Genomic DNA, 18706 nt, shown 5'->3' with positions numbered 1-18706 from the left:
AATTATAGTGGACTATCCAACAATGCTTTTCATATAGATATGTGGACACATATAAAACCTCACATTCAAATCCACCATTTTGAAATAAAAATTATTTAAAATTTTATCCATTTTCTTTTTTCAGATGAAGGTGTTTATGTGAACACCAATGGAAAAATCACTAAAAATGTGGTTTTGCAGTGGGGAGAACTACCAACCTCAGTTGGTAAGTATTATTATTATTATTAAATTTCTTTCTGTCTAATTTTTTCTCAGAAACTACTGGGCCGATCTTGGTGAAATTTTGTATTGATCTTTATGATAAAGTCAGTGAACTAAGTATTATGCAATCCGTTCGATGTACAGTTAGGGATTAATAGATATTAGTTACCACGATACCACATTTTCTGTAAAAGTTTTCTCGGAAATTATTGATTTCATCTAGCTTAAATTTTCTACTGACCCTTGTTACGTCCCATTGACAAAATATTGCATCCCTCTGCCTGTTCTATAAGTATCTTAATGGTGAATGCTCTGACGAACTGCAAGCACTTGTACCCCTTCGATATAAATACCCCCGACAAACCTGACAAGCAGTTAAATCCCACCCCTACACAGTAGAGATCCCTAGATGTAAGAGAGCTTTCTACTCAACTAGTGTCTTCTCCAGAACTGCTAGACTTTGGAATTCCCTTCCGGGTCCCTGCTTCCCTAACTGTACTGACATGCAGAAGTTCAAGTGTAACGTGAACAGACATCTTGCTGCCCAACTCCCTACATGTAGCTTAGGCCGCTGATAGTAACCCCGTACATCAAAGTGGACATGTGCCTTGTTTGGAGTGAAAATGTAATTAAAAAAAAGCTGCAGTGAACTAAGTGTTATTGTATCTGCTTAATGAATAGGTATAGAGATTCGTTTTTAATATTAAAAATTTAAATACAAATTTAATCATATTCAACCATCAATTTGACATAAAGCACTGTTTAAGTCAACGGGCTATAACTTTTGCCTGCTTTTAACAGGTTAAAAAGTTTAGTTATTATTATTATTAGGATAAAAATGAAAATTTCTTTACATGTTGGTTGATTTGACTTTTTGTTTATTTGCTTGAACCATCTATAATGAAACTGTTGATCTTAATTAGCAACCATTGTTTTAGCAATTTTTTTTTTTAATTGTTAAATTAAAAATGTTAAATTGATTTTCTCTGCCTTCAAAGCTATTTCGGTTAAGTTTCAATTTATAATAGAAATTAAAAGAGGAAAGAGTTTGAAAGGTCAATGTTTTCGGTAATGAAGAATCATTGATTGTATTGTTCTTTCAGAGTCAAGCAACTCAATAATTACTGTTTTTCAGAGGAGAGAGCAGGGAGGGGATCGGTCGATCTTTTTCCTGTTTGACTTATTTTGACCTTTCTATAGATTGTGTGACTTTTTGTAACAAAATGCTTCTTTTGCAGATGCAGTGACTTTTAAAATGTGGGTTTTAATTAATAGTTTTTGCCAAATATTCTACGAATAAAGATCGAGTCTTGATTACTTCTCTATCTTGAAATGTTATTACAATGAAAAGAACGTGTCTTTAATGGAAATCAGGTCATATTTCTAAATAATTTTTTAAAATCTGAAACATTGGAATTGTTTTATATATACTAGCTTGGGTGTCCAGCGTTGCCCGGGTGTTTGGAGGTGTGTGTTGAGCAAAATAAAAAAAAGTGGTAGTAGGCAGGCAGGCTCGAACCCGTGACGTGAAGGTGGAAAAGAAAGTGAAAGAAAATCTGATGTCTTACCGCTACTTCATGACGCGACCAGAAGTTTGGAATGTTGATTGCCTAACCCGATGGTATATTTTAATTCCTTTTTGGCTTACGTGATGAAACTGCCCAGACTTACAACGACGCTGTTTTGTGGATCGCTTGGTGTTGCCCCTTGCAGAAACTTCATAGAAGATAGTATTGAAAACAGTTATTAATATATACAATAAATATTAAATGTTTGTGTGTGTGTGTGTGTGTGTCTCTCTCTCTCTCTCTCTCTCTCTCTCTATATATATATATATATATATATATATATATATAAAAAATAGTCATTACAAGAGTAAATGAAATATATAATTTACAAACTAATAAGACAAGTTAGTTTAACTTTCTATTTGTGGAAAACATTACCATGTATTTTATTCCCTGCAAATTACATCATCTTGAAATCTAATGTCAACAAATATTTGTCAAGTTGAGTAATCAAATTTTATCTGTTCCATTCATTATTTTCAATCTTCTCAGTATTATTCATCATCCAATCTTATGAACTCTTATCCTCAAATGGCATTTGGCCTTTAAATGTGACTAGCAGGGTTTCCCGGCATTCCCCAGGTGTGTGAAAGTATAGTAAGAAACCCTGGGGGGGGGGGGTAAAAAGTGGTAGTAGTGGGGGAGGGATCAAAACAACAGTAGGCAACCCGGGTGGAGAGAGGTTTAAAAAAAAGTGGTAGTAGGCAGACAGGCTTGAACCCATAACACAAAAAAAGAAAAAAAATGTTGTTTTTTTTAAATAAAAAAGTGACGTTTTAGCCGATGTCTCCATGGTGCGACCGGAAGCCCGAGCGTTGAAATTAAGCATAGTCAATCCAACTGAGATGATGACTTTGTGAAAATGTTGACGCAAAAACTGACCCCCTTTCTTGACCCTTTTCTTTAAACCAGAGATTATCATTATTTTATGGGTTGTTGTTAATAATACACACTCTATTATAAAAGATATGAATAATAATTGTCTGAGGTTTTATTGATTTTTAATTGTTTTATGTTTGTACATGAAAGCAACAGTTTTGTGCATTTTTATTTAACAATGAAAACTGCAATCTTAATACGCATTCATCAAAATATGATATGCCAGCATTGTGCTATCAGGCAAGATTAGGGTTAGTCTTTTGATTTCTATTTTGGTATTTTCATTTTTATTTATTTGTTTCACTAAATTATTGCTTTAATAAGATTTTAAAAGTTAATGTAATTCTTCCCGCATCATTTGGTCATTAAATTATTGAAACAAATTATTATAAAACTATGACTATAAGCGATTATGTGTGTGTATGTATGCATAAGTATATATACATGAGATTTGTTCTGAAAGAAAAGCCTCCTATTTTTTTATTTTTTTTTTAAACTTAAAATGCTGAGTTACAAAGATGGGAGTAGAACCATTAAAACAAATAACCTCTTGTGCTCTAAAATTTATTTTTCTACATAGTCACCACGATTCTCAATGCATTTAGTGTCCGGAATTCAATGACATATCTCTGCTTTTGACACACGTCTATGACAGAGATTGTTTTCTTGGAGTCTCACACCATCAGTATCTGCAACAGAGAGATGAAACTTTCAGTTCATGAATGCACGAGTTCAGTTATAATAATGCGATTTTCAATTCCCTCTGGTCCATTCGGATGGAATTTTAAAAAAATAGGAGGCATTTCTTTTGGAATGCTAGATGTGTGTGTGGGGGGGGGACAAACATTACAACTAAGACTTTCAAAGTCATTGGAATCAAACGTTATATAAAGACAAACATCTCTGATCAACTATCAAATGGTTTTAATTCTTTGGTTATCATTTTCCTTACTTTAAGGAAAGATGAACAATTGTGTTAGATAGAATCCGCCAATAATAATGTTCCACTTAATAATCAACTTTGAAATTCTTTGAAGCCAAAATATCAGAAAGGTTTCTGTGTGATTGTCAATGCTACAGTGAATAAGATGTCAGTTCTAATATCATTGCCTATCACTGTTTATTCGGTGAGGCAGAACACTGACGAGTTTTATCCCATCTCACCCCATCTGTCAGTTAAGCTGGCAAAACTCTCTGCAACAAGGATATCTGTCCAGCTTGGCTTCTTATAGAAGATTCAGTTGATTTTGGTGAGGATTTTAAATAAAGAGAAATTGTGGGAAAGCTTTGTTAGGATTAAGTAGTTTATTTTGCAAAGAATTTTTTTTAAATTGTTTTATTGTTAGTTAATGTGTCCAATATATTCAATAACCAATGGTTATATTTAAACCAAAACAGTATGTATAATAAGTCTGGTAAACATGTACATTATTATTATTTTTTATATGATATATAAATCTTTTTTGAGTTATCTAATGCTGAATTAGGTCATTTTGGTCCAAGTTTTTATGCTTATAGTTCTTTATATCTTCAAATATTTATTCATGGTGTTTGGTTTGGTTGTTTTGTAGAGGAAAATTGTTTTTGTTTTTGCAGAACATGATTACCAAGAACATTCTTAGAAAGGGATTTGTTTAGCAATATTTGATAATTAACTAGCAACTCTAGTTATTATCAAGAAAAATCTTATAAGAATTATTAAACTCTGAAGGATTTAAATGTTCATTTAATAGACGACCCGTGACCCATCTAGATGAAGCATATTAAAGGATTTCTTCCCTCTTTCACACTGATTTGATCGATGACGTCATCCACTGTGCATGGATGGTTATCTCTTACCTGTTTTAATGGGTGATTCCTTTTTTTTTTTTTTTGTGTGTGGCTTCATCCATTATGACCGCATTCATTGCACACAGGAACACAAACAAGACCCACCGAATTTTATAAATCGGTAAATTTAAATATTTTAACGTGACTGTCTGCTCTTTTCAAAGTACATCTTTTAAGAGTTATTTCTTCCACTTGAAATGATTACAAGCATGACCGTCCACAAAGATTTAGTAGTAGAATGCTTGTAGATCCTGAGAATACATCAAAGAACAAAAAACAAATATCCTTTTTCTGTATCATAAACTAAATAAATGCAAGTTTATCATTTTATTCGCCAGAAATTGGAGTCATTTATAGATGACTAGAAAATGTACCCGGCATTGCCCTGCAGTAAACATAACATTAAATTCTTTAAAAAAAAAAAAAAAAGAATAAAAAACAGAAAGAAGCTGAAATATGTGTATATGAGTATTATGTTTTTTTTTCTAAACAGTTCACTTCTTGTAAGTAAAAAAGAAAAGAAAATACTTGAGCTGAGATCGAAATCAAAACCTAAAGACAGTGAGTCAAGTATAATAGCCATTAGGCCAGCTTGACAAACCTACTTATTTATAACATGATGTGGACGATTTGCACATGCGCAGTCATGAAACAGTTGAGTAACATAAAAGTCCGATGTCTCTCAAGTACCAAATTCTCAATATTGTTTCCTTAGAAGCCTTTTACTGGATGAAAACTGATTAAAAAGGTTTCCACGTGGCTGAATACCCTAAATTTCAAGTCTGTAGACCAAAGATTCGTTGAGTATATAGGTTAAGAAGTGTCCTCACACACACGCATTTTCACATTCATAGATATTATGCAAACACTAAATCAGTTTCTTTATACTGGATAATTAATAATTAAGACAAAGGAAATAATACAATCAGAAAATAATTTCAGTATTTTACAAAATCATTTATCAATATCCTCAAATTTAAATATATGCACACACACACATTTCAGTAAAACAATAATTATGGTAATTTTTTTTCCAAAATACTTTGTTCCCACCTGTGCAGCTGTTTCATGCACAATGAATAAAATATGTACATCACTGATAAGATAATCATTTCTATTCTGTTATAGATCCTACTTGCACAGTTACCAGGACAATAAATTAAATTAACATTTGCATCCAATAAAAAAAAAAAAAAAGCCAAGTACGTCCAAGGATGGATTACTGTTGCCACATCTGGGCAGGAGCTGCTAAAAACAGCCTATCCTGCCTTGATAGAGTACAAAATAGGCTTCGTGGCTTAGTGGGGGATGCCCTTTTCTCTTCCCTGCAACCTCTCTCCCACAGGAGAGACGTTGCGAGCCTGTCTTTGTTTTATCATTACTTCCATGGCAAGTGCTCGTCTGAGCTCTAGTCTTTGGTCCCCTCTCGCCAATCTTTCACAAGGAGCACCCGTCTAGCTGAAACCACTGTCAAAACTTTTCCCCACTCTTTATCTGTGCTAAAACCAAAACGTAGATTCCATGAATATAGCTTCTTTCTTAGAAGTGCACGCCTGTGGAACTCTGTCGCATCTCCCTGTTTCCCACCTGACTACAACCTGGATGTCTTCAAGCCCAACGTAAACAAATTCCTGATGAACCGCCCCCTTAAGTAAGACACTTTATCAAATCTCAACACTAACGTACTGTACACGCAATAACCCTTATTCCCAAGTGGCTTCTGGGCCTTGATAAATAGTGACTACCTTGTAAAAAAAAAAAAAATAAATAAAAATCCCAAAATTGACAACTTATCTCTTAGAAGGATCCATCTTCAAATGTAAAACTCTTAGAGACAATCCTAAGTTGGATTTTACGTACTGCGTTCCATCAGATTTAATAGGTATCAATTTGATTCCAAATATTGTGCTATACATTCATATTTATATTGTATACTAGCTGTATATACCTGGCGCTGCCTGATTGAAACATATTGCCGGGCGAAGAGACTAGCCACATACTATATAACATACACTGAATACCCTGATGTGTTATGAAAAGCGGCCACATGTTGGATTTAGCAAAGCATAAAACACATTTTAGTGTATGAGGAAATCAACTACGAAGTAACTTTCACAGCTTAAGCGGGAAATTACTCTCATAGCTTAAATAAAGAAGCTTATTTCCGATTTTGAATGCAACTGTTGTCAGCTTTTAATTATTGAATATAAATGAAATAAAACAACTTTAAATAATATTTCTAAATAGAACAAATAAAAGAAATCCAATTACAACAAACAATAACATAGAACTGATTATTAAAATAGATTTTCTTTAAAGTAAAATGCAAATGGGGTTACTTCCAGAATGTAGATTTTCTTTTAAATGCATATAGAAATCATGCTGAAATAAAAGTGTATATGTCTGTCTTCAGTATTAAAATTAATTTGTGAAAGAGTGTACCTTTTCTACATATTAACTAAATTGCGAACAGACAGACAGAATACAACTTTATTATAATAAACTAGCATTTCAACCCGGCGTTGTCTGGGTGTTTGGAGGTGTATGTTGAGCAAAAAAAAAAAAAAAAAGGTAAATTTTTTAAACTTTGACCTTATTATGACCCCTTAACATTTATTGTTTGGGACTCAAATCAAGTTATTATGCTAGACCCATGTCCCAGGAAACTATATCTAAAATTTCAAGTGTTTATTCCCAAAATTGGCGGAGGAGTTTGGTAGAGTTCTCAAACGTCAAATCGTTGAACTTTGACCCTTAACAGCCAAATTTCTGGCCGAAAACCGATCACATAGATTTTCCCAAATCTCAGTACCCTGTATATCAAATTTCGAGTCAGTAAACTAAAAATTGACAGTTATTGCGTAGAGAAATGTGCACACACACACACACACACACAGACACGTTCACTTTTATAGATATGAAAGACAGATGAATGTATGTCTGTATATGTGGCACCTATTTTTAGGCTCACTTATGTAAAATTTATACCCTTGGGCAAGATGAACATATTTTGAGATGAGAACTTCAGCTTGTATTCAATAATGACTATTGAGCTTTTTTGAAGTAATGTGCAACGTCTTGTCAATAATACTATGTTGCAATTTCCCAATTGGTGCAGTGGATACCGGCACTGCCTGTCTTCTAAGTTTAAGTTTTTTCGAAATGATTGCATCAATTTCGGTAATATCCTTTAGAAAGGTATGAATTCATGTCTCTTCTTTCTCTAGCTATATTTAAAATAGTAAATTAGACTGGGCTCAAGTTTGGTTGCAAAATTAGTCCATGAAAAGGAGAAATCTTGAATAATTCCAGCTATTGTAATGGTACTGTACCAATACCTCTCTATATATAAAAAAAAAATTCAAAATACAATAAATTTAGATTTCAGACTACAAAGTGCAACAGAATCTCAATGACATGGTGTCCTCCAACAGGCAAAGTTGAGTCAGTCAATCTGTTAGTCTTGCTCAATTCAAATGATAATACCTTCAATCTGGATTGACATTTTTGAAATATTTCAGATTTTACATTAAATACTTGAATGCTTGCAGCTGAATATATCGCACTGTTCTCGAATCTGGAGGGAAAGTGCAGTTGGGTTTGTGGACATTTATTTGCCATGAAAGATGAAGTTCTAATTGGCTTCCAGACGTAAACTCATTCAGTCAAGGTTCATGAAACATCGATAGTTGTAATGAAATTCTAAGAATTCACTCAATGAATATTTAAAACTTGGAAAAGTTTATTAAAATGTGCACTGCAAATCGGCTACCAAGTTTAAGGATGGTCATGATGATGGCCAGATACTGCATATGTTTGCCGATGTACTTAGGAAGGAAGAAACTTTAGATTTGATAAAGGATGACTGTGATTAATTCTCTCACAAACCTCTCTTTAGGTAAGGGATGGGTCCTACCATCCTTGGTCAGCTAGAATCCGTTTATTGATTTTTCGTATTTGCATTACCACCACCACCACCACAACTACCCTCGTAAGCACTAATCAAAACATTTGCATTGGAACTCACCAGCGCCATCACCAACATCATCACTAATAATAAACACAATGTTGATGTCATCTTAACATTTCTCCTTTCTTGCACACACACATACGCACATGCTCTTTGTGTGTGTGTGTGTGTGTGTGCAAGAAAGGAATGATGGTTGTAAGCATGCAAAAATAATATATCTATTCATCAAAGTAAAATTCTTAACATCATCTTGTGAATTAAATATCAGTCGTTCCATGGATAAGGTTTAATTACCTTTTTTTTTATAGATATTTCTTGTGTGTGTATGTATATATATATAAACTCTGTGGACTGTTTGACAGTCCTTGCTTGCTAGCTTGAATCTTGTGTGTATACACACACACACACACATATATATATATATATATATATATATATACTCTTTATTTATTTCTACTCGTGCAGTAATATGTTGCTACACAGTCATGAGCATGTTTCAGTCGCTAGCTACTAGTAACTAGAGACCTTATGATACACCCTATATGAAAGCAAAGTTTGCAATGAAAATATTAGGTCTTTTTCGTCACAAGGCGTTAAAATCAATAAGATTTGGTTGTATGTAAAAAAAAAAAAAAGACTCAATAGGGACGTGTGTTGAGATATGGGAAAGGATGGGGAGTTAAAGAATGACATTTGTGTGTGTGTGTGTGTGTGTGTGTGTGTGTGTGTGTGTGTGTGTGTGATAACTACTCCAAATCTTAAACATACTAGTGTGTATAGGTTCAATTAGTGGGGGAATGTGAATTTGATATATTTATGCTAAAAAGGATTTGATCATGGGTTAATCAGTTATAAAAATGCTTGTATTTGACTAGAATTTTTATGTGGTCAGAAAACGTGCAACTTATGTTGCCCTCCTGTATATCTCTGTCCCACTACATCATTCCTATTCACACCAGTGAAGAGGCTAAGAGATAAGGAAGAAAAGGAAAAGACACAAGGAGAAAGGAAAAAAAGAAATAAGAAAGAAGGGAAAGAAGAAAAATGAAAAGAAGCTATAAATATTTTATTTGTGGTGATTCTAAGGCATATCTTTCTCCTTCCTACTCTCCATATATATATATATATATATATATATAATTTAAAGGAGATTAGAATAATAGTCTAAAGAGCTAAGTGTATTTTAATGTAATAGTGAAATTACTAGTTTAATTAAAATACAGGAAATGCTCGTTGTAATTTAGATATATAATAAGCTCGATAGTTAAATGTCCTAGAGCTAATTCAATATTAAGTAATGTGATTTATAATTTAAAAGTTTTAAAATTTTTAAAATTTAAAAATCAAAATTTAATTAAATTAAAAATCAGTTTCATAAGAAGGAACAACAACAAAGTCAATTATCTGTACGATCGTTTCGGAAATCCGTGCTTTTTATTTGTGGTATACATGAAGTCACGTAGAATAATTATACATAGTTTTTCTGGTAAGCACGGTCTCCTCATCAGCAAATTTAGGAGGATTTCTATTGAATTGAAAAGACACCAAAAATAAACCTAGCATTAAAAGTAAGGCAGATGAATCTGAAAAATTGAAGTAAAAGGTTTGGATATAAAATTTATAAGAAAATTAATAAGGAAATTGGTATAGGTTAGAGATAGAAATGAGTAGAAAAAATATATATATTTTTGAATTTACATAATAAATTTGATTTAAAAATATATAGATATATAATTACCTTTTGGTCTTTCTTTTTTTGAAATCAGGAACTGTATTTAAAGTAGTCATTTAGATGTTTGCTATAGCTTTTTATTTTATTGAATGATGAATTTTAAAAGGGCGACGCTCGTGCAGTAAATTGTTTCCGTTAGCGTATTTTGATTTAGAGACGCTACAGTTAATATCTATAGAGAGAGAGTTTTTTTTTTTTTTTTTTTTTTTTTTTTGCAAGTTTTTAAGGGGAGATAATTGTCATGGCTTTATTTATTATTTGATTTACGAGTCTAAGGGCGGTAATTGGTTTAACTTAATTTATTAAAAAAAAAAAAAAAAAAAAAAAATCTATTTTTACTAATGAGTAATTTTTAATGATTTAAGGTGGTTTATATTTATTAAATTTAAACCAACGTTTATGATATATATATATAGATATAGATATTAACTGTAGCGTCTCTAAATCAAAATACGCTAACGGAAACAATTTACTGCACGAGCGTCGCCCTTTTAAAATTCATCATTCAATAAAATAAAAAGCTATAGCAAACATCTAAATGACTACTTTAAATACAGTTCCTGATTTCAAAAAAAGAAAGACCAAAAGGTAATTATATATCTATATATTTTTAAATCAAATTTATGTAAATTCAAAAATATATATATTTTTTCTACTCATTTCTATCTCTAACCTATACCAATTTCCTTATTAATTTTCTTATAAATTTTATATCCAAACCTTTTACTTCAATTTTTCAGATTCATCTGCCTTACTTTTAATGCTAGGTTTATTTTTGGTGTCTTTTCAATTCAATAGAAATCCTCCTAAATTTGCTGATGAGGAGACCGTGCTTACCAGAAAAACTATGTATAATTATTCTACGTGACTTCATGTATACCACAAATAAAAAGCACGGATTTCCGAAACGATCGTACAGATAATTGACTTTGTTGTTGTTCCTTCTTATGAAACTGATTTTTAATTTAATTAAATTTTGATTTTTAAATTTTAAAAATTTTAAAACTTTTAAATTATAAATCACATTACTTAATATATATATATATATATATATATATATATATATATATATATATATACTAGCATTTCAGCCTGGCGTTGCCCGGGTGTTTGGAGGTGTATGTTGAGCAAAAAAAAAAAAAAGCAGTGAATATTTTTTAACTTTGCCCCCTATCATGACGCCTTAACATTTATTGTTTTGGGCTCAAATCAAGTTATTAAGTTAGATCAATGTCCAGTGAACCTATATCTAAAATTTCAAGTGTTTAGACTAAAAAATTGGCGGAGGAGTTTGGTAGAGTTCTCAAAAATCGTTGAACTTTGACCCCTTAACAGCCAAATTTCTGGCCGAAAATGGATTACAAAGATTTAAAATTGACTAAAAACATTAATTTCTTCACTTTCAACTGGGCACTTTTCTACAGGGGGAGGGGGTCGCTTTTTTTGCTGATATTTTCGAAAGTCATCCTCTCCTTTCGATTGTCTAGCCTTAATTTAAACCTACGTCACTTCCAGTTTGCAGGTGGTCGTAACAGCAATGGTTTTTCCCCCCGTTCTTTTTCTCATTTGCGGTACGGGTTCGAGCCTGCCTTCCTACTATCACTTTTTTGCGCAACATACACCTCCAAACACCCGGGCAACGTCGGGCTGAAATGCTAGTGTGTGTGTGTATATATATATATAAACCTCAAATGACCTTGTAACGAGTGATGTAACCCACTTTCCGGTTTACGATATCCGGTTGCACATGCACGCATGAACATTAACTCATAAAAACATAAACAAATAAACACAAATCGCTTCTTTTGCAGATTTTGACCTGCGCACTGAAATATTAACGTTATTATTTTGAAATTATTATTTAACATGGGAAGAGTGGGGTTTAAAATATCTTAAACGTAATACAGAAATGAACGATGTAAAAAAAAACCCAGACAGTATTAACAATTGTTTATTTGAATAATTTAAACGCAAAAAACAAAAACAAAAGAACAATTGGGACGCTGAAATATTAACGTTATTATTTCGAAATTATTATTTAACATGAGAAGAGTGGGGTTTAAAATAACTTAAACGTAATACAGAAATGAACGATGTAAAAAAAAAATAAAAAAAAAAAAAAAGCAGATATATCAATTTGAATTTAATAAGTATTATGGTATCTGTTCCGTGCACATTTACCTATAAGTATGGCCAACCACTTATAATTCAGTAACTGTAAATTTTTTTTTTCAAAAATAATCAATTATAATAAACAGAACGGCTCACAGAAATCTATCTGTATTCTTTTTTCATTTTAATATACTTTCATAGAAATGTTTCTGTTATGTCAAAAAAAACGAAAACAAAACTATTTTCTTTACGTCACAAGTGTCACACTCATACATGAATTCCATAGCTAATATAACATACTGACCCAACGGGTCACGGGTAGTCTAGCGTATATATATATATATATATATATATATATATATATATATAGGTGTATGTGCGAATCCAATTGTCTTATATCACATTAAAATCTAGATAAGATGCTTGCACGATTTTACCATCAAGAATTGTTGTGTTCAATGTCGTAACTAATTCATAAGTGTTTAAATACATAAGCATAAGTACTTACCTGATAGCTAAATGTTCTGGTTAGGATTCTAGCTGATGGCACCAAAGTCATATTTATTTTAAAACTTTTGAAATTACTACTATATATTGAGTACAATATTATAATCAATAGAGGATTTGCTCTATAATAATTAAATATGAAATCTGCATGAATTAAAATATCATATTTAAGTATATTTTTGATCGAGCAACATGCTTATATATATATATATATATTATATATGTGTGTGTGTGTGTGTGTGTGTGTGTGTGTGTGTATACCTTTTAAATGTTCTCATTGTATTTTGTGTGAACTTGGATCCCACATTATCATAAAATTGATATTAATTTTGATCTCCTCCAGTCCCCCCCCCATCATATGGGTTGTGCTGCACTCGTTAATGTCAACTTCCATACGAAATTGCCTTTTTTATGTAAAATTTTTCAAAAATACTTTTATTTCATTTACTTTTATTTTGAAAGTTGTATACAAAGTTTAGTTGAAATCCGTTCAGCAGTTGCTGAATCTATAGTGAATCAGCGGATATTTTGTTTTATTTAATGGAAGATTGTAACCAGATATTCGAAATTTGTAATTTGGTGTTCTTTAAATATTATACCCCCGGGCTAATAGGTATCGGCTATTTAATAAAATGCTATGCTTCTTTTTTTCTTTCTTCTTTTAAGCATCAAGATTCTTATTCAACAGTTTAGATATCTTTATAACTTTTTTCTGTCAACTTGACCACATAAATCAATTGTGAGAGTTTTGGCAAATGAACATGGAGGGGGTCGGTTTCACTTTATGCATTTTTCTGTTTGCATATCTGGTTTTAATGGAAATCTATTGTCAGTTTGCCAAAAAGAAAAGTAATCTTGGACGGGGAAGGTGTCCTTCATATTACTTCCAAGTGTGTGTGTGTGTGTGCATATATATCTGTGAATTCATACCTAATTTCCACTATATTTCTCTTTCCATTTTTTTCTCTCTCTCTCTCTCTTTCATGAACTATAACACTTTGTAATTCCCCAAAGAAATGCATGTAGAGGTTTAAATCAAAGAATTAAATCTGAAATGTCTATTATGTAGTTTATGGTTTCTACATACATACACCTATAATTTCTTTAAAAAGACAACAAAAAAAATAAAATATCAAAAGAGCAATGCAATTGAAATCTGACCAACAACGAACACCAAAATTAAACAGACTGTGGATTTTTTTTTTTTATTTCAGACTATGCCAAACATCATCTTATTTAAAAAAAGTTAGAGATGTATCAAATCTTTTAAAAAAAAAGTGTTGGAGGGGTATATAATAACAAATGTCTATACAACATTTTGCATTATTTGCTGCATAACATTCCTTATCACTGCTAGTATACAAGTTATTACTAATCAGCAGAGCATTACAACTGTTGATAAAAGGGAAGAGTCCATCCGACCCATGTGTATAGTATGCTCATGTATGGAAGTGAAACTTATGCAGTGAGGGTTGAGAATGTGTGTTGCATCAACAGAATGACATGACAATTGAATGATGGATGTGCAATGGGAGTTCATAAGATAAGCTTTGTCCTGATAGCCTTAAAGGAGGATTAAATTTAGACATGATCAGGAAATGTGTGTAGACTTTGTTGGTTTGGTCACATTTAAAAAAAAAAATGGTTAAGAGCCCCTGTGTTAATAGGTTTAAAAGAGTTAAATTGGCAATGATACAGATGTATTTGAGATAAAGAGGGATAAATAAAGACCTGTCCAGAGATAGTTTAGTTTAGAAGTAAATTTTTAAGACCCATCAAATCTATGCTAGCTTATAAAACAGACATTAAACCATATATATATATATATATATATATATATATATATATATATATATATATATATACACACACACACAAAAACTATTTTTATAATATAAACATCCCAGATATTTATTTTTACCTACTCTTGGAACATTTCATTAAATGAGATATTTTAGATATTTATTGATCTATGAAACCAGTATTTATTTATATTTAAAAACACAAAACTAATGAGCAGCAATCAATATCAAATAACAAAACAAAAAGAAAAGCAAGTTTTGTTGAACTATGTAGAATTTTGACATCATTTCAATCTCGTACTTAGCTGAGTGGTCTAAAATACTTCCTGGCAATTAGGAAGGTCCCCTTAAGGGCACTACTTCCAATCTTATCAGGGTTCTATATTGTTTTCTTCATTTTGTGTTTGATTTTTAAGCTGTGTATTGTATAGACTATAATTATATATGTATGCTGAGATATATTTGTGTGTGTGTGTGATAGATCAAAATTTGTGTGGGTGTGTGTGGGGGGGGTAAAATGGGAACTAATTGATGTCTTGCATTCTTCAGACAATGTGATTTATTCTCCAAATGTAAAAGTTTCAACACAAGACTAGTCATTATGTTCTATTGAACCTATTTCTGCATAAGCTCTTTCCATAATGTTCAGCACTGCCGCCATAAAGATAACTAATACAACTGTCTAGCCACTAAGCCATATACATAAAGTATTTTTATATATATATATATATATATATATATATATATATATTTTTGTTTCCATCCAAAATATATGGGCAATCGTTCGGCTCTAAGGGAAGACTAATTCCCTGATCTCCAAGGAAGAGACGCTCTATAGCAAATTTAATTATTAAAAAACCATCAACAAATCAACATAACTTTAAAAGTGATAAAGATAGCATGTAATTTCAAGTGGGGCTTCATAGTCATAGTACCTGCACCTGATCATAGTACCTATATCATAGTACATATAATTGGAGGTTTAAGTCCTAGTACAGGAGGTCGGGTTAGGATGATGAACCATAGTACAGCAAAACACATCTTCGTAGATAAATATTTTATTATATAGTAATTTATAAAATATACATGGCGATTAAGCTACACTGAATATTCTGCGTTTCATCCACTATAGGATTCGTCAGATTTATGCACGAATTCTGTAGTTGTTTCTGGTTTTTATATATGTTGAGGATTTTAGTTAGCCAATCAGCTTTCTAGTATCCACCGCGCCCCTTCCTATCAGCCAATGGGCATGCATTTTATCGAACAAAGGATCTGTTTTAGAACTAGATTAGTGGTTTAAGGCAGACGATTTTCCTCCTTTTTTTTTTTATATATATATATATATAAATATACATATGTGTACACACATACATGCATACATATATATATATATATATATATATATATATATATATATATATATATATACATATGTGTGATCGTTTATGTATATTCATGTTTATTTAATTTATTTATTTGTTTGTTTTCTATTGTTTTTGTTAGTTTTAAAGCTATTTTGTATCGCTATCCTAAAGTAAGTTTTATTTTGTGAACACAGTTGTTTGCTATTTCTCGTCTACAGTTTAATAGATTTTGGGGTTCTTTAAAGTACAGGATAGCAACTTTTTCATGGAGGCATAATTTACATGGGTCATCTAAATGTCTGCACATGGTAGTTTGTCTTATTATTTTCCATTCGACTACCGGCGAATGTCCGCTTTCTTTGAGTTCCCAGTATTTATTCGCTAGTGTTGTTTTTATACAGTGTTTTTTATTTTTTAATGTACTTTTGTGGTCATAGTATCGGGTTTTGAAATTTAAGGAATACGTAATATTTCGTGTTATTCGGGTTTTCTTTCGCAAATATTGTTGCTTGATAAACTACGCTTTTTGTTAGACATGTATTTTGAACTGGGCAAAGTGTGTGGTGTCTACAGTTGCATTTATCTTTGGTCCAATCATCAGGTGTTCAATTTTCATGTTTTTTTTTTAAATTCTAGTCGTTTTTTTCCTGTTGGCCTGAGACAAGTATGGCTTCAGCCTTGCTTGGCATCCTTTTAATCCCATTTCTAGTAACCTTCTTCTTACTGTTCGAACTGATATGTTTTTGTTTGCATCCTCCCTAAGTTCAGCAGCAAGCTCTGAAGAACTTTTCTTCCTATTTGCAAAGGATGCTCTTTTCCAAGATCTGTCTTTCTTAGTTGTTGTAAATTTTTTTACAGCCTTTTCCTTTTCTATTTTTGAAAGACTTTGTTTCCTTGTACCTTTTAATCGTTGTTTGAACTCCCTTCCTTGAACAGTCCATCTTCCTGGCAATTTCTACCTGAGAATATCCTTCACCAGATAAAACAACAATTTGTGCCCTTTTAATCTCGGAAAGCTGCTTCTTTGGAGGCATTTGCAATTACACCATTTAAATAGAAAATAGAATCTGCTAAATATTTCAAAATATAACGAACTTCAAGTATTAAACTTTCATCAAAATGATTCCACATAAAATGACCTAAAAACGGTTGTAAAGTGACAATAAAAATTAAAAAAAAAAAAAAAATCAACCAATTTATACACACACACACACACACCAGGGACGTGCAATAAGTAATGTCCAGACCCACTTCCCATAGCAGTAGAGCAACGAAACTTGGCACAGTTATTAGTCTTTCTCTACATAGGAACCACCCAGAGTTATGCATTTCTCCCATCTGGAGACCGTTTTTGTAGAACATCCCAGGTTGGTCCTCCTATCATGACGTGACTTCAGAAATCAAGGCTGCAACATCTAGGAAACGCTTTCCTTTCAAAACAACTTCATGGCTGGGAAGAGGTGAAAGTCAGAGGGTACAAGGTCAGGAGAGTAGGGAGGATGGGGCCGTTTCATAACCAAACACCCGTGCTACTGATCTGGCGACATGCAAGTTGTGGACCAGAGCGTTGTCCTGCAGGAGGAGGGTACCTTTGATGATCTTGCCCCGCCTCTTGATTTTGATAGCTTCCCTTAATTTCTTCAAAAATGAAGCATAATAGGCTCCTGTAATTGTGGTACCCTTTGCCAGGAAATCTGTCATCATTACTCCGTCCCGATCCCAGAAGACTGTAAGCATGATCTTGCCAGCCCTTCACCCTTGCCTTCTTTGAAGGTGGTGAGTCCAAGTGCTTCCACTGCATTGACTGGGCTTTGGTCTCTGGGTCATAGTGATGGACCCAGGTTTCATCCTGTGTAATCAGTCTTTTGAAAAGCCTTGACTCATCTTCTTGGCACATCTCCAAATTCATCCTCGAGCACTCGACGTGTTCTCGCTTCTGGAATGGTGTGAGCAACCTTGGAATCCATCTGGCAGACACCTTATGCATATGCAAATGGTCATGAATGATAGTTTCCACAGACCCTGTGACATATTGGTCTATTTGGCGAATAGTAATGCGCTGATCTTCCAAAATGGCAGCCTCAACTTGACGGACAGATGCCTCATCAATGGCAGAAGGGGGGGGGACCAGGTCTGGGAGCTGTTTCCACAGGCTTCCGGCCATGTTTAAATTTATGATGCCAGTATTTTACAAGGTCATATGATGGGGCATTATTACCATAAGTTTCTTTAATTTTATCAAAAGTCTCCTGTGGTGTGCGTCCTTTCAAATACAAAAACCGGATCACTGCTCAACATTCAACAGACTCCATTTCACACCTGATTTGGTTCAAACACCTGTAAAACAAAAACCACAATTAGTTCAGAGCTGTAATTTGCCACATAACCTGTAAAGATATAAATCCATTGCACATGCAAAATTTCAGCTAGATCAGGCAACTGAAAGTGGGTCAGGGGCATTACTTATTGCACGTCCCTCGTAATGAGAAATGGGAAGTTGAAGTTGGTAATGTGTAGGCAAATTGAACATAAGATTAGATCATCCTTACATTATTTATCTTCCTAACCACTTAACCATCATTTGAGGTATTCAAATAAGAGTTTAGGATGAAATATTTGATTCTAGCAAAATTCCATGATTTCTTTCTTTTTAATGTATTTTTTGTCCATTCCATTTTTGTTAACGTGTGTGTGCTGGCAAACACAACTTTGCAAAAAATGATGTTAACGTAATATAT

General features: G+C 32.6%; 1 protein-coding gene across 34 annotated transcripts in view; it reads left to right on the top strand.

Moving 5' to 3' along the window:
* The window catches only part of LOC145297554 (serine/threonine-protein kinase mig-15-like), a 1203941-nt gene that overhangs the window by 1179442 nt on the left and 5793 nt on the right, over window positions 1-18706 (top strand). For all 34 annotated transcript variants that reach the window (XM_080143552.1, XM_080143554.1, XM_080143544.1 and 31 more), the window contains one exon: window positions 125-205. In XM_080143552.1, coding sequence (XP_079999678.1) covers window positions 125-205 — 81 coding nt within the window. The remainder of the gene's footprint in view (window positions 1-124; window positions 206-18706) is intronic.

This window comes from Euprymna scolopes, chromosome 18 (genome assembly GCF_053919585.1).
Source record: "Euprymna scolopes isolate OS-2025 chromosome 18, ASM5391958v1, whole genome shotgun sequence".
Taxonomy (NCBI): domain Eukaryota; kingdom Metazoa; phylum Mollusca; class Cephalopoda; order Sepiida; family Sepiolidae; genus Euprymna; species Euprymna scolopes.
Note: the sequence above shows the minus strand (reverse complement) of the source record. Positions and strands in the feature narration are given on the sequence as shown.